The following is a 22,013-nucleotide window of genomic DNA, read 5'->3' as shown; positions in this document are numbered from 1 at the left end:
TGTGGGCTCTCCTCCAGATGTTGTATCTGGGACAGCTCCTTGGGTTTGCTCACCTCCTTACTGCTGCCCTGGGTGCCTCTACTGCTGGGTGAGCAAAGGTGCTTTTCCAGCCCCAAAATGCAGCCAGCTTTGGGGTGAACACAGCAGCTACGTAAGAACGTAGAGCCACACCACCCAGCTGTTATGGACAGGAAATGAAGAACACCATAACCAATTAAAACTGCAGGGGGATATTTATGGCAGAATGTAATTAGCCAAATTGGAGCCTTCCCCAAAACTACCATGGGATTTTTAATGACTTCGAGCAATCAGGGCCTCGGTTTGATGCTTTGTCAGGCAAACAATAACCAGAGGGCAGGAGACAAAAGTCAGGAGCAAAGAGGAAGAAAAAAAAAGTGTTGTGCAATTCCAGGGAGAAACGGAGACATGAAAGGACTTACGGCAAAGGGTCATTGTTGGAAAGAGCAGCAGCCACCACTCCAAGAAAGGAAAGAGCAGGGAGGTGGCTCTGGGTGTGGAGGTGGCCCGCTGCAATGAGAGGAAGGAGCAAGCAGCTGCCATGACTGTTCCCCAGGGAGATACCTTTCCTGGAATTTAAAACTATATGAGGAATTCTTTCAAGAGCCGTAATAGCTGGGAAGCATTTGAGAGAGTTGTTGTATGCTGGTAAAGGGATGCTGGGTTAGTAGTTCTGGTGACAGCAGCCTCCCCTTGTTGGCTAAGCAGCTGGCACGCAAATACAGCCCATTAAGCAGCACGTGTTGTGTGCCCTGCTTTGCTGGCTGGGAAGGCTCATCTTATGTGTGTGGGCAGGAGATGGTGTCCATCATGAAATGCTGGCTTCTCTGTGGCCCAGATGGCTACAGACCCTGGGGTCCCATGGCTGCTCTGTGCCCAGAGACACGCAGGGTCCCCGTCCTTTGCACCACCTGCCCTAGAAACAACTTTCTGTTCGTGCCACAGAGCTGCAGACTTCAGTCCTCAGCTCAGCCCCGAGCAGCCCAGACCCTGCCACAATAACGTCCTCTGATTGCCCTCCGGGTGCGAGCGGAGGAAGCCGCCTCCGAGCCTCCTCGGCTCCTGCTCTCATTAGCTTCCCAGCGGAGATGGCTCACAAAAGCATCTTTGTGGCCAGCGCGGCGGCAGGAACCCAGCGCAGAGCCCCACAGCACAGCGCTGGTCAGAGCTCCGTGGGTACCTCAATCAGAGCTCTCACAAGCTGCTTAAGCATCTTCAAGTGTCTCCTGCTATTGGCTTCCCAGCGGTCCCATGCTGCTTCATAACCTGATTAGCTAATGTGAGCTGGAGCGATGTAATTCTGCCTTGAATTTCGTTGGCGGGGGGTGCTGTCACTCACTCATTGCCTTGCTGGAAGAGCTGGCTGGCTGGAAAATCCTCGTAAGCTGTTCTGCAGCTCTGTTTGCTCTTGGTACATTTTTCCTTTCCTCCTCAAGTGACAGCACTGAGTTTTTTGGTAAACAGGACCCAATGGTTTTGCTGTTTAACTGATGATACTCCCAGTTACCCCCAGCGTGCATGGCTGCATTGACCAGCAGTGGTCACTGTGAACAGTGCCAACCTGTACAAATTCAGAGCCTGAGAAATGGCAGCCACCAGGAAAACACAGTTGCACACAGACAGTTGGAACTGGTCAGCACAGGGGAGTCAAAGACTGGAGCGCAGTGACCCTCAGGTTAACTCTGTGGCCAGGACAGAGAGGCTCAGAAGATGGGAGTTTAATTCCTGGTCAATATTTCCACATGACCTCTTACAGACTCCTGTGCCTCCATCTCTCTTGTTTAACAGAAGGATGCTTTCTCGCTTCACAAAGGGACCATGACAGGGTCAAGCCATGGAGAGATTCAAGGGGACAGCTCAGGACAGACCATGATTCCCATCTCCTGGTGCGCAGGACTCTGGGACTTACAGACACTGTGTCCACGATGGCCAAGGTCTCTCCAACCCAAACCACAGTCCCACCTCAAACACAACAGGTGCTTATGCAAAATCTATGGAGATAACTCAGAGATGGGCACAATTCGCCCATGTACACCATGCTTGCAGCACGTGTTTATGGGGAATTATGGGATGGAACTCCCAGCAATCAAACCCTGGAGCTGCCCACCCAGATACGATGCTGGTAGAGACACTCCTTGGGTGAAGGATTCTCCCATATGAGTGTTACAAAGAGGAAAACCCTTGCCGTGCGTTGGAAACCTCCTCGCTCCCAATTGTCTCAGCTTGGCAGCCGGGCCTGATAGTGAATGAACGACAGAGAAATATTCCGCTCTACACGTGTTTGGGTTTTTCGGGTGGTTTTCTTGGACAGCGATCCTGGCTCTACAACAATGCCCGTCTTGTTCTGCCCCGCGCTACAGAGCAGGCTTGAATAGATCTGTCTAAAATTATAAGCGGGCAGCCCCTGGGCTCTGCGAGATCACAGGCCACATGCTGGGGCTGAACAAAGACTCTGCTATTTCCTAACAATTAGCCCAGCTAAAAGGACATCTATCTCCTTCTATTAGAGCCACCACGTGCCTCCCAGTCAGTCCATTGTGAAGCTAATTAAATAACACGCCTCTCTCCCCATGAGGGTCTCCTGATTAGCTCGCCTCAGTCCTAAATCCTCGCTGGTGTAAATGGGCAAGAGACAGCTGGTCGGTAGGGGCCTGCGACTCCGAGCATCGTCACTCATTATGTAGCTATCATCATCACCAGTTATTTCGGTTTTTTAATTATCTCCTGAAAGCCGTTGAATGGAGATGGAGAGATAGAAGGGGTTCGGCACACAAACCGGCTCCTTCCCTCCACTTGCCCCCTGCTTGCAGCACAAGTTGTGCAAATAGCTGATTTATTTGATTTATTTTTCTGGATTTCTGGTAGCCAGAGGAAAAAAAAAGAGATACCAATATCTTCCTAAATACGTTCTGGGTTAAAGCAAACCATTTTCTTTTGCCACACGCCTTTCACTGGGTTAACATAGCAAAAAGAAAGCACCCTCATCCTTGTGATGTCAATCTGTCCCCATGTGGGCAACGCTGCTCTTTTGCAAAGCCCGGTGTGCACCTGCTCCAGCAAGCAGCCTCTCTCCCCATCACTCCATCCCAATCCTTCAGGGGCAGCTACGTTTGCAGCACCACGAGCACACAGGCTCACACAACAGCACAAAACTGCTAAATCACTCCAGATGTTCAACACCTTCCCCTCACTGCTTCCCACACGATCCCCAGACCCGGAAGAAATACAACATCCCTTTGCCAAGTGTACAGTCAGCAATAGTTGCATATATTACCTTTACCTCCTTTAAATCATTATTTTCCACCCTTGGCTATTTAAATCATTGTTTTCACACCACGAATATGGCTGGAAAGCTGCAATGTGGGTCAGAAGAATAACGAGCTGATTTCCTGTGGACCTTCGGCTCCAGGACTGCAACAGCTGGACCCGCTGCTCCAGCCAGAGCTTGTTCCACCCAAGGAAAACAGAAAGCCCCCCATTCTCAGCTCTGGTCATGGGGAGGCAGTGGGAGGAAGGGCACGAAGGAGGAGACAGATCTTGGTTTCATTCTGATGGGAACAAGAGGAACTGACTTGTAGCTCACTCCTGTTTTCCAAGCCCACGAGCTGCCCTTGATGCTCACAGCAATGCTGGGCAGGAGCTGCTTCTGGAGCCTGGGTGGGAAAGTGCTGGGAAGCTTTAAAAGTGCATCAGAGCTTGCCAGGAAATATATTAATTAGCTCATACATGTGTGTGCACATCCATAGGGGTTCACTGTAGAAAGCACGGGGAGAAACTCATTGCTGTCCAAATGGTATTTCCCCTATGCTCAGGCAATGCAAACATTTTAAATCAAATAATCAATTTTTTACAAGGATACATCAACAGAACCAGGTAAATTGGCATTCAAAGATGCTACGTGACTTGCTTGATGGCCTAACAGGGGCAAGTCTCAGAGTAAAGCCCAAAGCACCTCTTGCCTGTAACCTAAGAGCACAACACACAGCTCTCCAGCCACACTTTCAAACCCAAACAGCCGGGTCTGGCTGCTTCACTCATCACAAATGCATCAAAAGGGCAAAAGCTCCCTCCCTCCCAAAAAAGCTTTGTCTTAACTGCCTGCCTCCCCTCACCCAGCCAGTGCCCTTTATCCTGAAGCAATGGGAATGGCTCTGCAAGCCACTTGATTAATAAGAACCCAGGGGGGAAAAAATCGTTTATATAACCTCATCTTCTCTAAACTTCCTAAGTGCTGTAGAAAGTGGCTGCCCTGGAAACCCAAACTGGAAATGAAAAATATTATCTCTTCCATTTATAAACATCTCCAGTGCTAATGAAGTGAGGAACTGCAGCACCGGGGAGGGGAGCGTCAAGATGCACTTGGCAGGCGTGGGAGAGCCCCACTAAAACCATTTTGTCTCAGGTAGGTGTGGAGGGGAAAGTCCTCCTGCCACTGTCTGCTGCTAACTGCAGCCTGCAAGGCCCCAGGGAAGGCTGTCGGAAGACTGATGGTTATGGAAGGATCTGCTACACCAAACACGGAGACAGACAGCCTTACTAGGTGTAAATGTGGGGGAAGACAGGGCAACGTGCAACAAGACAGGAGCAGATTGATGAATCCTAAAAACAGCAGTTCTTGGGGCTTGAAGCTGTAGCTCGAATGAAGCTAAAGCTTGGATGAAGCATTACATCCTGACAGATGGAATGGAGAGCACAAGCATCCCTTGCAGACACTTTGTGGCACAAACCAGGATGCTTCCATATGCCAATAGAGCTGACTGAACCAGTTTGCTAAATAACACCTAGGAGTGATCCAGGTTGACCTCTTGAGTTCAGCCACCCTCAGCCCTGAAGCCCCTTTGGTCTGAATCTGAGAGCAAGGGAAGCATCATGCAGAACAGCCCAACATATTTCCTCATTTTCTTCCTATGTTGGCATTTCCCACAGAGATTTGTTTTTGCATCAACACAGGCAGCAGCAGAAAAAGCTGAGCTTTGCCTGAAAGTGTTTGGCTTTCACTTTGACAAAATATTGATGATTTCTGCAGAGCAATCCATCACTTTTAGCAGTAACAAATGAATAGAAGAAAGTCAAAAAAGCAGTATTTCATCTAGGAAGGGATTGAGCTGACACCTAGGCTGGAATTCAGCACAAGTGTAAGGCAAAGCAGGCTACCAGGCTGCCTCGTTATCTTGTCACTTTGATTACTGTGAAGCAAGGGAAGCTGCTACTACTTTCATGTAGTAGCTGTTTGCCTGGATAGGAACACAACGGGAGCTGCAGACAAAGGGAGCATCTGGTCCTGTAGGGCTGGGCAGAGGCAAAACAGGGAAGAGAAGGTTTCATTGTCCCTGGAGATGTCTCACAGCAGACATAGGCACCCCAGGCTTGCAGCATAGTGAAGAGCTGGTCCAGGGCAGGACTGAGATGCCAGCTTTATTTCCATCACTGCTTTCCATAATTATTCATGCCTCTCGAGCCTGCAAAACTAGGCTAAAATATCCCAAGTGCAGGCTCTTCTACAAGATGCCTGGAAATGACCAAATTAGAAGTTTTCCATGAGCAAGCTCCCTTGGGGCATCTCCTTCTTTTTTTCCTATTCTACCTCAATGCTGACATCAGCCTGGCCAAAATGAATGCCCGCTGCACCCCTTGAACTTAGGATGTGGAGAGTGAATCATACAAACTGGAGAGAAAAGCATTTCAGACGCTTGAAAAACCATCACTGATGAGAAGTGGCTTGGGCCATTACTTCCTAAAATCACGTCTACACTTTGGTGGAGCCATTTATTCTGCTAAGGAAAGCACAAATAACTAGAAGTGTTTTTGCCATGTACTGCTGCTCACACAACATGTGCCATGTCAGCGGCCTCGTTTCCCTTTCCAGGAAGGGAAGTCATGTCATGAACTGTTGATTCTTATTATATGGCTTTTCGGTGCGTGTTCCCAATACTCCCGCTGAAATCAATGGCAGCATTCCCACATAGTGGGGGAAAGGCAGCCCCTTTCCAGGCAGGCGGCAATTAGCTTCAGAGTTAAAGGTTGAATCCTGGACTGGAATCCTCTCCTGCCTTTGCAGCATATGGTGGATGGAGGAGAAACCCCAGAAGAGGAGTCCTGCCTCTGAGAAGGGGACCACAGCTCTCTAGACACAGCTCTCAAAGGGCTGATCAGTGCTGACTGGGAATCTCCCAACATCAAGAACACACCCACATGCAGATCCCACCCCAAGCTTTCCCTGCAACTCCTACAAGCCATTTGGAGGCCAGCAAGCCCGCAGCTTTTCTGTGTCTATTCCATTCTCTGCAGAGACACCCTCTTCCCAAGGTTCACCCACAGCCTGGTTAGCCCTGCCTGCTGCCGGAGGAAGCCTGTATTTAATTCATTGTGGAATACCCAACAATTGACCCACTGCAACTGTTTCAAAGCCTATTGATACAAAACCCCACAGGGGGAGGCCCATCTGGAGAGCTGGGTAAACTGCAGCACGTGTTCAGCAGGCTATACATAGCTTCAATGGGACTGTCACACCAATGGCTTGGTGTTGGTTAAGATGGCTTTTTGCTGCATTGGTTTCTTTAAAGCAATATTGAGCTCTTACACAACGCCATTCTCCAGAGACTTCTAGCTACTTGCCTGACCTCGATGAATTAAGTATTGCCATAAAATGAACAATTAATTAATCTCTATCTCCAGCAAAAGAAATTGCCATACAGTGGCTACATGCAGCCTTGTAAATGGTTTAGACATCTCACTCTGATGGAAATCAGCACAGTTTGGATGTTTGAAGACCTTCTGTTAAGTTACATAGCCAAGGTCTTCCAAACCTCAGCTGTTTGACCCAATGACCTCAGTCAGATGCGCTAAAGGATGCCATCTCTTGTAGGACTTTTGGGGAATGTCGGACCTCATTCCATCCTTCCTACCATGTGGCTCCAAGCACGGTGTTTCCCCTCTCTGCTCCCCATCTACCAACCTGCATACAAGCTCTCTGAGCTGCATGTGGCACAGGATAGCTCAGTCCTCCTGAAGGTGTCTGTCTGCTCAAAACACCCAAACAGACAGACAGCCCATCCTCAGACATCTCACTCCCCTCCCCAAGCGTCTGACAGCGTGGTCTCTCAGATTGTAGTGATGCAAATAGCTCAGATAAGGCTCAGATAAAGGATCTGAGCTCTCCAGGGCTTATCTGAGCTGAACACCAGCTCCAAAAGTTCTGAAATTTGCCCTGTGGGACTATCAGCATCCAGCCTGATTGCCATCTGAAGCTTCGGCCTCCAGAGGCTGCAAGAGCAGCTCCTGTTCAAATGCATTCTTGAGATAGCGGGGTGGGACACAGCAGGTCTGCAGCACTCCCCTATCATCGCTATCTGGGGATTTACCTTCTGGTGGAACACTGCAAGAGCCTGGCTGACGGCTCAAGGAACCGGTGATGGCACCTTTCACCACCAACACTTACGCTGTAACAGATGAGGTAAAGCCTTCTTCAGTAATGTCACTGGAAAGATCACTTTACCCTGACTACAAAGTGCTCAGGGCTGGTTTTTCCTTTCAGCTGAGTCTCTCTGGGGTAATTGCTGGCAGAGGGAAGGTTTGCAGGGAGAGCAGAGGAGCAGGGTGCCAAAATTCAGCTATGAGCATTTTGCTAAGAATTGGATTCCCAAAGCAGCCAAGGAACTGGGTGTAAAACCCATCTGGGCTTCACTGCAGATCTGTCTGTGCCTGGCAGGATGCAAAGGGGGTCAGCAATCACAGCAAGGAGCAAGGATGAAACAGATCCACAGAGATAAACATTCATGCTTGGAGACCCAGCCTTTCTGAAACCCAGGTAACTGCAGCACGTCTTAAGATGTGTGAGACCAGATAGCAAGTATCCATTTATAGTGGGCAACTGATAGGAGACAGGGCAAGTCCAAGGTCAGGCTTAGTGAGAACAACTGGATATCTTTGTAAAGCTGGCACATAGGGCTATTAGCTCACACACATCTGGGCTACAGCTATTTTTTGTCCACCAAGGGTTCCCCATTCCACACACAGATCCCATATACTGTGTTTGACCAACACAGGAGTAAAAGAAAGTAGGAAGGAATCCATCCTGAAGGGTCTGCAACCAAGTCAAAGGCAATCTTACAGTCATACACCTAACACAAATCTAAGAAGAATCAAAAGCCTTCTGAAAAGAAACGTTCAAAGGTCTGCAGGTATTACCCCCAAAACTTGCTGAACCAAGCAGAGAAAGATTTCCTTTCTGTAGCTGTTTGCAAGTCAGACAGAGTTCTCAGGCAAGAATAGCTATGAAAATCTATAGGACGGCTCATAAACCATAAGGGAAAAAAAAAACAACGCTTAATTTCCTACTAAAAATTCCCAACATCTCATTCCCAAAGGGCCAGCATGCCAAAGGGCCTCTGCAGAGCACTGGCCCCTCTTCTGCATCAGCACTTGGCTCTGGCCATAGACCAGGGAATGGGGGGAACAGCACGTGGGCAGGCTCCGAGCTCCTCAGCTCAGCTGTGTTGGCAGCACCAGGGTTAACCACGGCAGCACCCTGTAATGCAATGATTTCTGGTTTATTTCAGCAGGGGAAGTGTGTCCCAGCCTGATTAGCCCAATGGTTTCCTCTTTTCCCATAACCTCCAGACCCCCATGGCCTAAGTGTTTACTTTCTGAAATAAAAAATCTGCTAGTGTTTTTCTTTTTTCAGGGCATGTGTATTTTGGGAGGATTCGGGGGGAGGAAAGTGGAGAGGGGGAGTTGAATGGGATGGGAGGCTTGCATACACCTCCCTTCTCTCTCCCACCCCTCACCCTCAGCTCCTTTCCAGCTGCAATCTCTGAGCTGAGACTTCTGGCTTCAATGCAAGAGAGGGAGAGAGAAACGTATTAATGAGAGTTCAGTCTCTTGCTTCAGCAGCTATAAACACAGTGAACATCTGGAGGGAGAGAGAGGTGCTTCACGCTGCCAGGAGCTGAAAGAAACAGGCTGTTTGCAGGGTCCCAGCCCCCCATGCTCTCCACATCTCCTTCTGCCTGTCCTGCACAGACCCACACTGCTCTCCCAGCATCGCCCAGCCACAAATAGAAGCTGGCTTCATGCTGCCCTCCAAGCTCCATGCCAGCACAGAGCCCTCTGAGGGCACTGCTGTGGGAAGGGCTGGCCACGTGCAACCCGAAGTCCCTGGAGAGGTGCTCAGCTGCTCATTGCCCCCAGAAGCAAGCACTCACAGGTTCCAGCACACTTCTGTAGGCAAACAAGGTTGGGAAAGAACAACGAGGCATCTGTGTTTTGTGTGGCTTTGCTCAAGTAAGCATAGGGTGGCACAGGATAGCCTTATCCTATGGATAAACAAATGGGTGCACTCAGAGGGTGGTTTACTCCATCCCTAGACAAGGACCTATGCTACTCCAAGACCAACTCAATGAGAGGCATCCACAGTCACCCTCAGTACACTGAGGAATAGCCCATTGTTCCATTCCTTTCCTCTTGGATTGTGCATCAAGTGAGCCCTTCCCACAGCGTGCCAAAGTCACCAGTGCTGCTGCTCACATTTCTGATGGTTCTAGTGCAGTGTTTTAAGAGCATCTGGAATTCTCCCTCTGGCTGAGCTCTAAAGCCCCCTTCGTATCTGTAGGTGTCCCCCCCCAGACAAGTAGAACACTCTCCCTGTTTCCACCCAGCACCGTTCCCTGTTCAGAGCACGATTCATCCCACACGCAGCAGCTGATCTCCAGCTGACACAAGTCTGCAGCTCAAGTGGGAAAAGAGCTCAGTGCTCATTCTCTGGTGACAACCCAACGTGCAAGGATCTCCCTTGGGCTTTGTCTTTGTGAGGCAAGACAGGGATTTTTCCAAGGTCAGGCAGGAAACAAATAGAAAAGTGAAAGCCTGGATTTTTGTCATTCTCTTGCTTCAGTGCAAATAAACCTCTCCAAGTGCTGACTTGCAGCAGGTTACAGCAGGAGATGTAGAGGGAGCACACCTAGGTATCACAGGGTCACCAGCACATCTTTCCTCACCTACAGAACAAAGAAGATCCACACAAATCAGACAGCAATCACTTCCCATTAACCTGGAGAGCAAATCAGTGGCAGGTCAGTACCCTTCAGAGGACCCTTGTAGGAGTGCCAGGAGACACAGGCAGCCCATGGCTTTACAATTCATTCACGAGACATAGAGGGATCTTTTCTCTGCCTCTAGTAAGTGCTGTTGGTGGAGAAAATTGTGTCTGCCCTCCAACAAACCCAGAGTGCCCATTTATAGTAGGTGTGACATGACTTGAACTGTAGTCAATGAGACACCCAAAGACTGCCAGGAAGAAAAAAGGGTCAAAGAAACTCATTCTAGCCAGGCTATAAACAGTGCCAGAGCCCAAGGCTTGTGTGAGGCAGCACCGCCACGCCGGCTGGAGGATGACAACAAAGCCCAGCAGAAAGGCCTCATTCATCCCTTGGCAGAGCTGCAGTGGGACAACAGAGGAGAATTGGGGTAAGCTCTGAGTTGGGGGGAATGAGTAGCAGTGGGTTGGGCAGAAACATCTGCATGGATGACTTTGTGCCTTATATTAAGCCTTGAAACGAATGGTATCTGCCACTTCGTCCCTATCAGTGGTGGCTCACTGCTTCTTCCACCCACTGCTGTTTCCCTTCACCTTCTTCCATGTCCTCCCTCGCCCACTCCTCATTTATTAGGGAGAGAGGACAGCCAGGCTGTGAGCTGCCTGAGAAGTCCTGCAGGGTCTCACAGCCGCAAGCAGATGTGCGTGCCCTGCAAAGAGACGCCCATTCATCTCTGCAGAGAGCGTGCGGGGGAGGCAGCAGCAGCACAGGGGAGGGGGGGGGGGAAGTGTTGGAGGAGGCTGAGAAAAGGAAGGAGGCCACAGTTAAAAATAGGATAAAAGGACATGAAAAAAATGCAGATTTTTTTTTCCCCCCTAAGCTTCACTTGGAAAATGTGCTGCAGCTGGAGAAGCCATCGGGCTGAGCCTGGTCAGCTTCCACCTTCCCCCTCCCCATGCTCCCTTCCTTCATGCATGGGCCTGGAAGACAGCCCAGAAAACGCTCACAGAAAGAGCTTCCCTCTGGGGATCTCCACCAGGACCCAGCAGGGTAAAGAACAGGTCTTGTAGCATGGGAGGGCAAGGTGGGGAAAAGCAGAGAGAGTCTGCAATGGATGCAGGCAGCCCCCATATGATTTCTGTCTGCAGTGCACTCTGAGCCCAGAGCAGAGCTTGGAGAAAGATCACAGCCAGAGTTAGGGGGGTGGGTACAAAGGGAGGGCATCTCCACGTGGTGTGGGGCAATGCAGTGTGCTGCAATGCTTTGTTTCAGCTCCAAAGGCTTTGCTTTCCTGCCAAATCCAGCATGATACTGCTGCAGCCCAGACTGTAGAACCCAAGACAAGATGTCCATCAAGCATCAGGGAGCTGGATGCAGGGCTGCATTAGGGACGCACATTGCCCCCAAACCAACAAACCCTTTCTGGTGGGCTGAGAAATAATGTGTCCAGACAGTATCAGCCACAGACTGAGTCAAATTGTCCTCTCTGCACTGAGTCATCCTCCAGCTCTGGGTGCTGGGGATCAGCCTATGGCAATGCTTTCTGTTTGTGACGGTGTGTTGGTACTGAAATCCTTCAAAGCAGCACTAGCCAATGAAGCAGGGTCAGACCACAGCTCTAATCGCCTCTCTAGAAAACATTTTTCATTCCTTGTCTTGCAGAATTCAAATTCAGACCCATTCATTTGAGAGAAAGCAAGTTCACTCACACAGAGGTTCCTATTAGTGTCCAAAGACTGTGAACACCTTCAGTCCAAGTGCGCTAAGTCAGCACAGCAATCAGAGAAACTTCTTCCGCCAGAAGCATTTCATCCTTCTCCTGCCATTAACAACAGTTTTATCTCCCCTATCACTAAGCAAAATAAACCAGTTCATAGTGGAAGAGGTTGTCAAAGTGACCTTGGCTCAAAAAGACAGCACAGCCAGGCCGATGTCAGTGCTGAAATTATGGAGCTGCTGTCAAACATTTTCCTCCTCTCCAGTTTTGTGCCTAACCTTGTAGCCACCAAAAAAATCTTATGAGAGAGTAATACTAGGACACTATTCCCCTAAGAACTGGAAATCCCAGTAGTAAGTGTGACAACATCCTTTTAGTGCCTTTGCTGCTTCACACAGACTCACAACACTCTTGATTTTGGGTCACCAGATAATGCAACTAATGAGTAACAGTCTCTACACTCCTGTTCCCACAGAAGCCAGCTTTCCAAAGCAGGCAGCACTCACTGCTTGTTTTCTAACACCTCTGGGACAACCTCTTTACTTGCTATGGACCCATTTATAGCTGGCTCTCGGTGCAGCCACAGTCCCAACTTGTGCACTGCAGATTGTGACAGCAAGCTAACAAGTGAACACAACAGTGCATCACTTCCAAGTTCTTATTGTAATAAAAACACAAAATAAAACCCACCTCTTCTTATCCTTATCTACAAACCAAATCCACATCGGGCTTTTCTTTATACATACCACCAAATTATCTTAGCAGACTTCAAGCACAATGTAAATAAACTCACCTGAGCTTCAAAGGCAAAATGTCTTTCAACAAAGCCAAGCAGCTCTAAAACTTGGAGAAGTGTTGTGGGTTTCTGTTGCAAGAGGATATATTCACACTTGCATTTTCCTTGCTGACTTGTTTCTTTCACCAACATCAAGACCATGAAAACTAAAATAGCTTCCAGTATACCAGAAGAATAGATGACAAATGGCTTTCATGCACACCCAAAACACAAAGGAGAAATGAAAGACTGTTCCTAGCAGTATATACAAATGAGGATTTCCTCTCGTTTAAAATTAGAAACCCCTCTAGACTCTGAAAAAAGTGGCCGAGCATTAAAATAACAGTAATAATAAGAGAAAGAGTACCACACACTGCAACAGGAAGGAGCTGAACTTAATTCTTAGGTACTGCATGAGAATTAGAGGCCTCTCCAATGAGTCTCAATGTATTCCAAGTTGGACTCAAACCTGCTAGAGACAGTGACATCTCTTTTTTCCAATGAGCTTTGAACCAGGCTCCAATCTCTGCAGCAAGAAATTTCACAGACCCAGCACGGGGTAACAGAGATCTGGGTTACAGATATGCTGGTCCCTGGAGAGATTGCTTTCACAGAAAAGGGGAGAGGGTATGGAAAGGGAAAAAAACAACAACACACACACAAAGAAAACTTTCCAGGCACAGATTTGCAAAACGTTTGAGTGAATCCAAATGCTGCAAGAGCAGATTTCATCAGAGCAGAGCTGACATCACGCTGAGAGAGGTCACCCACAGGAGTTGAGCAAAAGAGCTGAAAGAAGAACGGCTGGGAATAGACAGCGGAGGTTTTCTCCAGCCACAGCTCTCCATTCGCATCCAGCAAACACACAAGTGTTCACCAAAGGAAAAAAAAGAACTGAAATGCCTGAATATTTGCCAAGGAGAGATCTCGAATTGTACGTTTGACCGCAGCAGTCACTGGTTCTGCTGAACTCTTTAGTTGCAAAAAGTCTCCAAACATCAGGGCTTTGCTCCTCCCAAGGGGCCAATGTGCATAACTAACAAGCCAGGAACAAGTCACAGAAGACCAGCACATGCCATGCAAAAGCTTACATGGGATTTATGTGCTTCACGATAGGCTTATGTGGGACTTAAGTGAAACATAAACTTCATATTGGCCCTTTGCAAAGGTCACATTCATGCAACTCGAGCTCTTTCACTTGGTTTTGCTGTTGGCCTGTGCCATGTTGTACCTGAGCCCTCCCTTTTGCCATAGAACAGCTGGGATGTGAGACCTGGTGGAATCACTGTGCTGGGGACAGGGAAAGCCTCTGAGATATGTGACGCAAGGGCAGCAAACACAGCACACTTCAGGGGAAAAAGGGGCTTGCACCAAAGCCCGAAGCCCTTTGCTCATATCACACCTTTTGGTACAGACCTAGAACCCTGCGCTGTCAGTTACACAAGCAGCAGCCCAAGCTGAAGTTCTGCTTCACAAGTTGAACAAAGTGCAGGGCAAGAATTAGTCACCGGTGATTTTGTAACGACTTTCAGAGTCTGAATGCATTACAGAGCAGCGCCGTTTAGTCAAAGCCAGGGCACGAGCTTAACTGTAGGGTGTATCACAACCACCCAACCCTGACAACACAGCATGGCCATGCCCTCCATCTGCAGCCATATAGCACTGAATGCCCATCATCCCCAGAAGGAAGGGGACAGAAACCCAAATTCACTGTAACAGCAGAACTCAGGAGTGCAGGCTCCCCTTCACGGAGGCCTCATCACCTTTCAGAAGAAACCAGCTCAAGGCCATGCACATGAAAACCAGGGCATTAAACCTGCCCATCACCAGGCCCCACCAACACAGGGAGGAGTGGGCCAGCCCTCCCCACACCCCACATCCCCCAGAACAGGTTTCCTACCTGTTCCATAGTGCTCCAGGCCAGTGGGCACCTCCTGGATGGCCACCTCATCCCACGGTGGGCAGCACGTCCTGGGTGGGCAGCAGGCTGACTGCAGCCTGCATGGCATCCAAGGGTCCTCACAGCAGCTGCCAGCACCTTGCTTCTGGGCAAGGGAGGGAATCACATCACCTCAACAGCAAAACAAACCCAGAACCAACCCCTCCCCTCCATGATAAAGTCACAAAGCACTTACCTGACCTGGGCCAGAACTGCCCCAGCTGAGCAGCCAGGAGGACACAATGGGGTCAGAAAGCCCCTTATAACATAGCACATTATTCACATATATTATCTGCATGTGCTTGTGTGTATTACATAGGCAGGTAGGTGTATGCATGTGCCTAGCTGTAGGTACAGCTGTCATTATTGACACACATACACTTTCATGCATGTAATATATACACACATAGAGATGTACGGAAATAATCCCACGATATCACTTCCATTATATATATACACACATTACATTTATCTTTACAGATACATCCACCATACATAAATACAGACCATATGTGCACACAGATGTATACACACATATACCACATCATGTGTTTTTACACACATGCCACATACATGTATACATCGGTAGAAGAATAAGCAACATATGCATATATGCAGTCATACACATAAATAAACTCAGGATGCTTTCAACCATTCATTTCTTTATTATTAGCTCCCCACATGGAAACAGTTTTGCTTCATTTCCAATCAATGTTTAAATGCCAAACGCATACTTGGAACCATTTAAAAGGAAGATATTGAGCCGTGTTAGACATTTTTCATGTGTCACAGTGGCCTTTTCTTCCTAATTTGGTGATAATTTTGCTTTCTAGCAAGTCTTTTGTATCCCCTGGTGTCCCAGCTCAGAGATACAGCTTACATCTGACCTTGCCTAGGGTCTTTAATGCTAGCTGTCATTTCTTTGGCAAAACGTCCATTGATGTGATCTCCTCAATAAAGGTCATGTACAAACATAAGGTGATCAGCAGCACAAAGAGCACAGCCCAGGAGCACTACAAGGCAACGTCAGACCCATCCCACAGCTGCTGACATCCATATAGGCATGGCCAGTGCTGCACAAACAAAAAGGGGCTGCTATGGGAGAGGAAGCCCAATATTTATCAAAATACTCCTGCCAACCCAACCAAAGCTTTTCCAAAGCCAGGTCTGCTTTGTGCTGATGCTGCTGCATTCATCCACAGCAGGTGAAGGTCAGCATGGGGAGCGGAGGCTGCAGGACAATGGTTACCCTAACAATCCTCCTCTGACGACAAGCACAGGAAATCCGATGCAACAATCCTATTTCCAGCTTGGGTTTGCAAGCTCGAGAGGTTGAGATAAGCTCTGGGCAAACACTCAGCCTTTGGATGCTGCTCTGAACTATGTAGAACCTTGGGACAATTTAGCAGTCAACACCAAGCTGTGTCAGTGAATGGTCTGCCATTGTCACAGCAGCCAGAGAGAAAAGCCACCGCCAGAGATAGAAAGATAACCCCCATCCCTTTCTTACCATCACTCCAGGGCGAGCCAAAGGGTAAGGGCCCGTGCTGCCAATGGTTGTGTCCATGTAGTAACTCATCATCTTTGAGGTGCCTGCAGAAAGGAAAGCAGACATCAGATGTTCTGCTGCAGAATTCTGCCGTGGGGTAAAAATTGAGAGCTTCAGCTAGACCTGCTGTAAAGTCTGTGCCTTCTCACAGCTGTATAAGGGTAGCACCAGGCTGTCAATCTCAGCAACTTAAGGCAGGAAAAATAAAAGGAAAAAAAACCCAACTATACTAATAATTGATTTTGTGATTGGATGCGTATATACAACAACAATGCAAACACAAACCCATTTATGTAAACTGATGGGAGCTGGACAACGATGAATGAATTACCACCTGGAAGCTGATGGAGCTGCTCAGAGGGTGGATGAGATCATATTTCCCTTGCTGTAAAACTGATGGGGAATAATTGCCATTTCCCCCCCCTCCAATTCCTTGAGATCAACACCTTCCCTGCAGTTTTGTCAGCACCAACCCATTTCATGGCAGGGACCTGAGTGCAGAAGGGCTCACACGGGCAGGGTACAACAACTTGGAGCCAAAGGGAATCACTGTTTCCATCACACTGATACACAGCGCAGCTCAAGAGCCAGAAGAGCTGCTGCGCTCCCAACTTTCTTGAGGACACAGCAGCTCCAGAGCCTCTGAAATACACACCCTTGTATTCCTGCAGACCTCCTGTGCTAAAAAGCACGAGTGCTGCAGATGCAAACATTCACCCAAGCCACCCTTCAGAGCCAGCACACCCAGGTTTCCATCAGCCTCTGCTCCATGCCCACAGCTCCAGTGGGCACTACAGCCCCCACCTCCCTGCTCACTGGGCTGGGGCTGCTGTTAGCACACAGCCAGCAGAGGCAGAGCCTGCCCCAGCTGTGTCTCACTCAGCACCTCAGCAACCAGGGACTGCAGATAACGTCTCCCACCACACGGTGTGACTAATGGCCAAATGTGGAACACCTGCGTGTATATGTGTATTAAATTATTATCATCATTTCCTGCTTGTTATTACTAACTTTTGCTCTAACACCAGTATTATTATTGCTTTTTTTTACTTCTCTTTTTAATTCACAAAACTGAAAACTACCAACGTGTTGAAAGAACAACGGATCTGCTTCTCCTTGTGCGTAAAGCAAACCTAAATGCACACGTCTTGCAAGTTACTGCGGCTGAGAAGCCTTAACTGATCTTAGCATCAGAGCACACCCTCCCAGCCTGCCCTACCAGGCGTTAAAACATGTTGTCTTAAATCTCACTGCAGCTGGGGAGAATAAAAGAGGGTGCAGAGCAGCCATCTCTGCAAACCAGCCAACAAAGGAAAGTCACTCCACCCCATTCAGTCGCACACCTGTCCCTCTGCTCCTAACCTTAAAAGGGTACAACTGCATCACCTAACCGTGACTGATTGCCCTTGTGCTCTGAAGTTAGGATCTATGTTGCCAAAGTGCACCAGCACAAGACAGACACTACAGAAACCATCAGGCTGACCCAAGTGCTCCAGCAGCACGGGCACACATGAGAGCAAGGGGTGATAGCAGTGACAAAGTGGCACCAGAAGCAGAGCAGCCCGTTTTCCTGCTTTGCAGCAGGCAGTTGGGGTTTGGCTTTGTTGTTTCCCTTTGATCGAGTCACCCACGCTGCACACTGCTTACAAATTGCTTTCATGCCTCACCGAGCACTGTTTGAACCAAACCTTCCAGTGCGGTGCCACACGTTGATACTCAAAGCAGCACCCACTTTGGTTGAAGCCTCCCACATACAGGGCAAGGCTGCAGGCAATGAAGAGTACCAACAGCTGTAACAATCAGAGAACTCAACGTGATGGAATGGTAATAGAAAAGGTGTAACAACAAAGAGACTAATGCAATAGAAAGGTGCTATAAGGGAAGGAAAATAGGACTGCTCACCCATCTCCAAAGGTCCAGGCTCACAGGGAAATACTCCACAAAGGAAGGATCTCCAGAAAGAGATTCTTCCCCAGGAGCAATCAGCCCTTAAATGAGGTCTAAGAGAGGTACAGCCAGGCTCCACCCCTTCCAGACACACAGCTGCACTGCCTCACCTGTGCTCCAAGGGCTGACCGCATCCTTTCCCCACGTGCCCAATCAGTGATCCAGGCCCGGACTCAACATTTCCCATACAACAACATTACCACAGAGCAGGAATGCAGTACCAACAGCTCCAGCCCACTCTACAGAAGAGCTGTGCTCTGCAGATATAGGTGTGCAAAGCCAGCAACGAGGGGCAAGGCAAAAGCAGGCTGATTTTAACAGAACATCCACCACTTCCCATAGGAGATTACTTCGCAGCCCAATACATCTCTCACTGTCAGCAAGTTTCCCTGATGGTTGAGCCATATTTTTCTTCTGTTGAACTTCCTCTAATAACAGCCCAAATAGCTCCTCTCCTTCCCTTGGATGCCATTAGAGAGCTTTAATGACCACTCAGGAGCTTGCAGTTGAACTGAATTCAATGACAGCATCCCTTGTGTCAGGTAACTTTGCCAAAATTGAGGAAATCGCCGCAGATTTACACCAAGATAATCGAGATCCGCAGCTTGCTGCAAAGTGTTAATAAATAGAGGGGAATCAGAGCCATTTGGTAAAATCCTTAATGACTTAACAGCTTGATTCATCCCATTGTTTGCTCTTATTATTCCCGTCTCATAGTGAAAACGTGTGGGGGAAGCAGAGCTTGTTTTGGGGCTTAATCAAGTACCAGCCAAAGCTATTAGACTCTTCAGTCATTTCTAAACTTAATTAACATTTTAATTTCATTTCAACATCCATCCCTGCTCTTTTACGGGAGAATTTTTAAGAAAATAATTACCATCTTAGTTTAAAAAGGGGGAAAAAAACGATTTGTCCTTAAGATAAACGCATACCCTTGTAGAAATTAGGAAGAAATTAAAACTAGGTATTAGATGGAGATGAGCTTTACCTACTGGGTATATGAAGCCCCTTCAAAAGGCTGCCTTGCAGCATTTAAGTGCTTTGTTGTTTTAAGTCCGGGGAAATGGAAGCTGAATGAGACCACAGTGATTTCCCTGCAGTAGAGAAGACAGAAGCTCCCATCTTTCCCATGTTAGCACCCTGCACAGCCACAGTATGAGTGGGACAGCATCTGGACCAGCCCTAGAAACCAGCAAGATTCACTTTCCATGAGGTTGGATGGGGAGCCAGGAGCGGCATTAGCAACCCTATCAAAGCGTTCCTAACTACAAGTGTGGGAACAAAGACTTGAAAAATGCAGAGGACACATTCGTCCTCCATGGGCTGCAGTGAGGGCAGCTCCTGCCCCAGAGTTGCTTAGTGATACCGTTTTATTTTTCATCAAGCAATAATTTATCATCTTTGAGGGGGTGGAGAAAATAGCTCATGGAAATGACTTTGTTCCACAGGGTTTTAACCCTTGGAACCCTGGTACTTTCCAGGCTGCCTGCCAATTCAATTCTCAGGGGAAAAAGTGTTTGTTGATCTGTTGGCATGCTAAAAACCCATTCAATCCATCAGACCCTGGCACCAGCTTAAAATAAAAGGAGCATCCCTAATGGGGGGAAAACAAGTGGTAGGAAGGATTGCATTTCTCTTGCTGCCAACTATGCACAAAATATGCTTCCTAACAGATCGGCCACCTCCTGTCTCTGCTTCACATCAGAGGCTCCTACATTCATTATGATTTTGAACCTTTGCAGCCTTCTCAAAGGTAACTGAAGGGAAGCCAAGCAGGGCGGTAAATAGAGCAGACATGGGAGAGAGAGAAATGCACTGAGTGCATCCTCAGTGAATACTCAAAGAGATTAAATGCACTGCCTAAGCTCACACAGGCAAAGAGAGAGTGAGAGGCTGAGTACCTGAGCCCTAAGGCACTGCTGTGTCGCCATGCAGTGGCTGCAATGGAATGAACATGGCACCACCAAACCCACAGGTCATGCTGGGGAGGGTTTAGGTGGGATGCTGAAGCAGAGAGGCTGCTGCCAACAGTCACGCTGCTCCCTCTTAGATCAGAGCTGCTATTTGCAACTGCAGGAAGATGTGAATGGGTGGGGGGGGGTTAATTAGGTCATCTGTTATTCCACTCACGTATTTCCCTCTGTGAAATAATAGACCAACAGCGCAGCGTCATGGGCCAGATCCTCAGCTAGGGCAAAGCATAGGAGGAAAGGGTAGGGATTGTAGGCCCAGCTGTATTTGGTATCTTGCTCCAGATTCCCCATGTAACCTGTGGAAGGATGCTTGGGACCAGCCTGCCCAAATCTGCTGGTGTTTCGAAAATCCCACTAAGCATTAAGTACTCAGCAGCTGTAGAAAGTTAAGAGAAACCAGAGATTCTCTGTGCCTTCACGTGCTAAGCATAAAAAGGTGATGATAGCACAGGGCTGCTTTCTGGTTTGGAGATGCACATGGCATCCCGCAGCTCAGGGCAAGGGCCATGAACAATCCCAGTGCTGGGTGCACAAAATACACAGCAGACCTCCATGGAAATCACACCCTCTGGGTGAGTGGGGCCATTCCCTGATGCAAACATCTAGGTAGCCTGAAATATCTGGCTTACCAGAAAATTGTTTACAGGACAGGCAGGGGTGAGATCAAAACCCCAGCTGGATTAGAGGCAGCACGAACAGGCTGTAACCAGGAAACCACCCCAGACCCAGCCCACAGCCCCCAAAGGTGTCAGTTGACAGCACAGGATGGGAAGTTGATGGTAACTGTAATAGCAGGAGAATGACCGCATGCAAAATGGGGATTTAGAGGATAATGGGAAGGGGGAAGGCCTTGGCTGCACTGCTCGGGGCCACACGGTGCCCGCTGCCCCTGTTTGACTGCAAGAGGGGTGCAGGATTTTGCCCATCCCATGCAGCAGCAGCAGCAGAGCTGCACATCACTGTGGCTGCCGCACTCAGGGCTCCTGACTCCAATTCCTTCCATAGGCAAACATATGCAAAATGCCCACTTGTGGCATTTTCTGCCCTTTGAGGATGCCATTGCCATGGAAAACATGTGGAGGTGAGGCAACAAATCCCACATAGCATCCCTCCAAAGACAGCAAGCAGTCCTGTCTGGGGGGGCAGGTCAACCTGCCCTCTCCCTATCTGTGCACCCAGCTGTGCTGGAGGAGCCGGGGGAGCATCTGGGCCTGGGCACCTCTCTGGTCCCTTGCCCCATAGCGAGCACAAGCAAAGCCCCACCCCACAACCAAAGCTGCCTCTCAAGAAATAGAAGGAACTGCAAATGTAACCCGCTGTAAGAATGCCAGGGCACAGCCTGCTACCTAGAAGAGGCTCTTAAGCACACGTATCAACTTGATATATTCCATATATGAAATTAAAAAGGACTTATAAAGGGAAGCATCAGCTCAGACATTCGTAAGGCACTGCAGAACTATCAGCAAACACACGAATCAGCCACTGGGTGAAACTGGGAATGGAGAGAAAGAGTAAATCCCCAGCAAAACAAACCTTCCATCTATCCTAGAAAGGAACACAGGTACCTACAGCCCACAACAGCCTTTAAAGCGACTCTCTCCCCACCACCACTTACTACTTATCTGGAAGACCAAGGAAAAAGCTTATATCCTCCACGGCTCCCCACACTTGTCTCCGGTCTCTCTCCAACTACCTGGTGCTATCCTCTGCGCCGGAGCTGGGGAGGATGGAAATACCATAGTGTTTGCAGCAGGGCCGCCTATTCAAAGGGAGGGGGAGTGGTCAGCCCTGCACGGGCGGTGGGGAGGCGAGCCCCCTGCGCTCCGCTCTCGCTGGCAGATGTCACACTGTGACCCTCACCACAGGGTGTGAGGTTTATCCAGCCCATTCCCAAAGCTTCTCTGGGCTGCCCCAGCTTTGAGGTGCCTGCCGCCCAAAATTGCTATTTCTTCCACAGAAATCCCTTGGGCACCTCAGGGTTTCCCATTTCTTTGCACACAGCAAGCACCGCAGTGCTTTTGGATGCCCACCTCTCCCCCAGGCATGGGCAGGATCCAGCTG

General features: G+C 48.8%; 1 protein-coding gene across 4 annotated transcripts in view; it reads right to left on the bottom strand.

Annotated features, from left to right (window-relative positions):
• Positions 1-21,689, bottom strand: part of ETS1 (ETS proto-oncogene 1, transcription factor) — a 60,631-nt gene extending 38,942 nt beyond the window's left edge. The window contains exons 1-3 of one of the 4 annotated variants that reach the window (XM_072355001.1): positions 21,568-21,689; positions 15,994-16,076; positions 14,445-14,589 (exon numbers count right to left, since the gene is read on the bottom strand). In XM_072355001.1, coding sequence (XP_072211102.1) covers positions 14,445-14,589; positions 15,994-16,065 — 217 coding nt within the window. In that variant the 5' untranslated portion in view covers positions 16,066-16,076; positions 21,568-21,689. Of the gene's footprint in view, positions 1-14,444; positions 14,590-15,993; positions 16,077-17,934; positions 18,006-21,567 lie in introns of those variants that run through there. The other 3 variants (XM_072355002.1, XM_072354999.1, XM_072355000.1) reach the window with 3 other exon arrangements.
• Positions 21,690-22,013: the final 324 nt, after the last annotated feature.

This window comes from Excalfactoria chinensis, chromosome 21 (assembly GCF_039878825.1).
Source record: "Excalfactoria chinensis isolate bCotChi1 chromosome 21, bCotChi1.hap2, whole genome shotgun sequence".
In the NCBI taxonomy this organism is placed as follows: domain Eukaryota; kingdom Metazoa; phylum Chordata; class Aves; order Galliformes; family Phasianidae; genus Excalfactoria; species Excalfactoria chinensis.
Note: the sequence above shows the minus strand (reverse complement) of the source record. Positions and strands in the feature narration are given on the sequence as shown.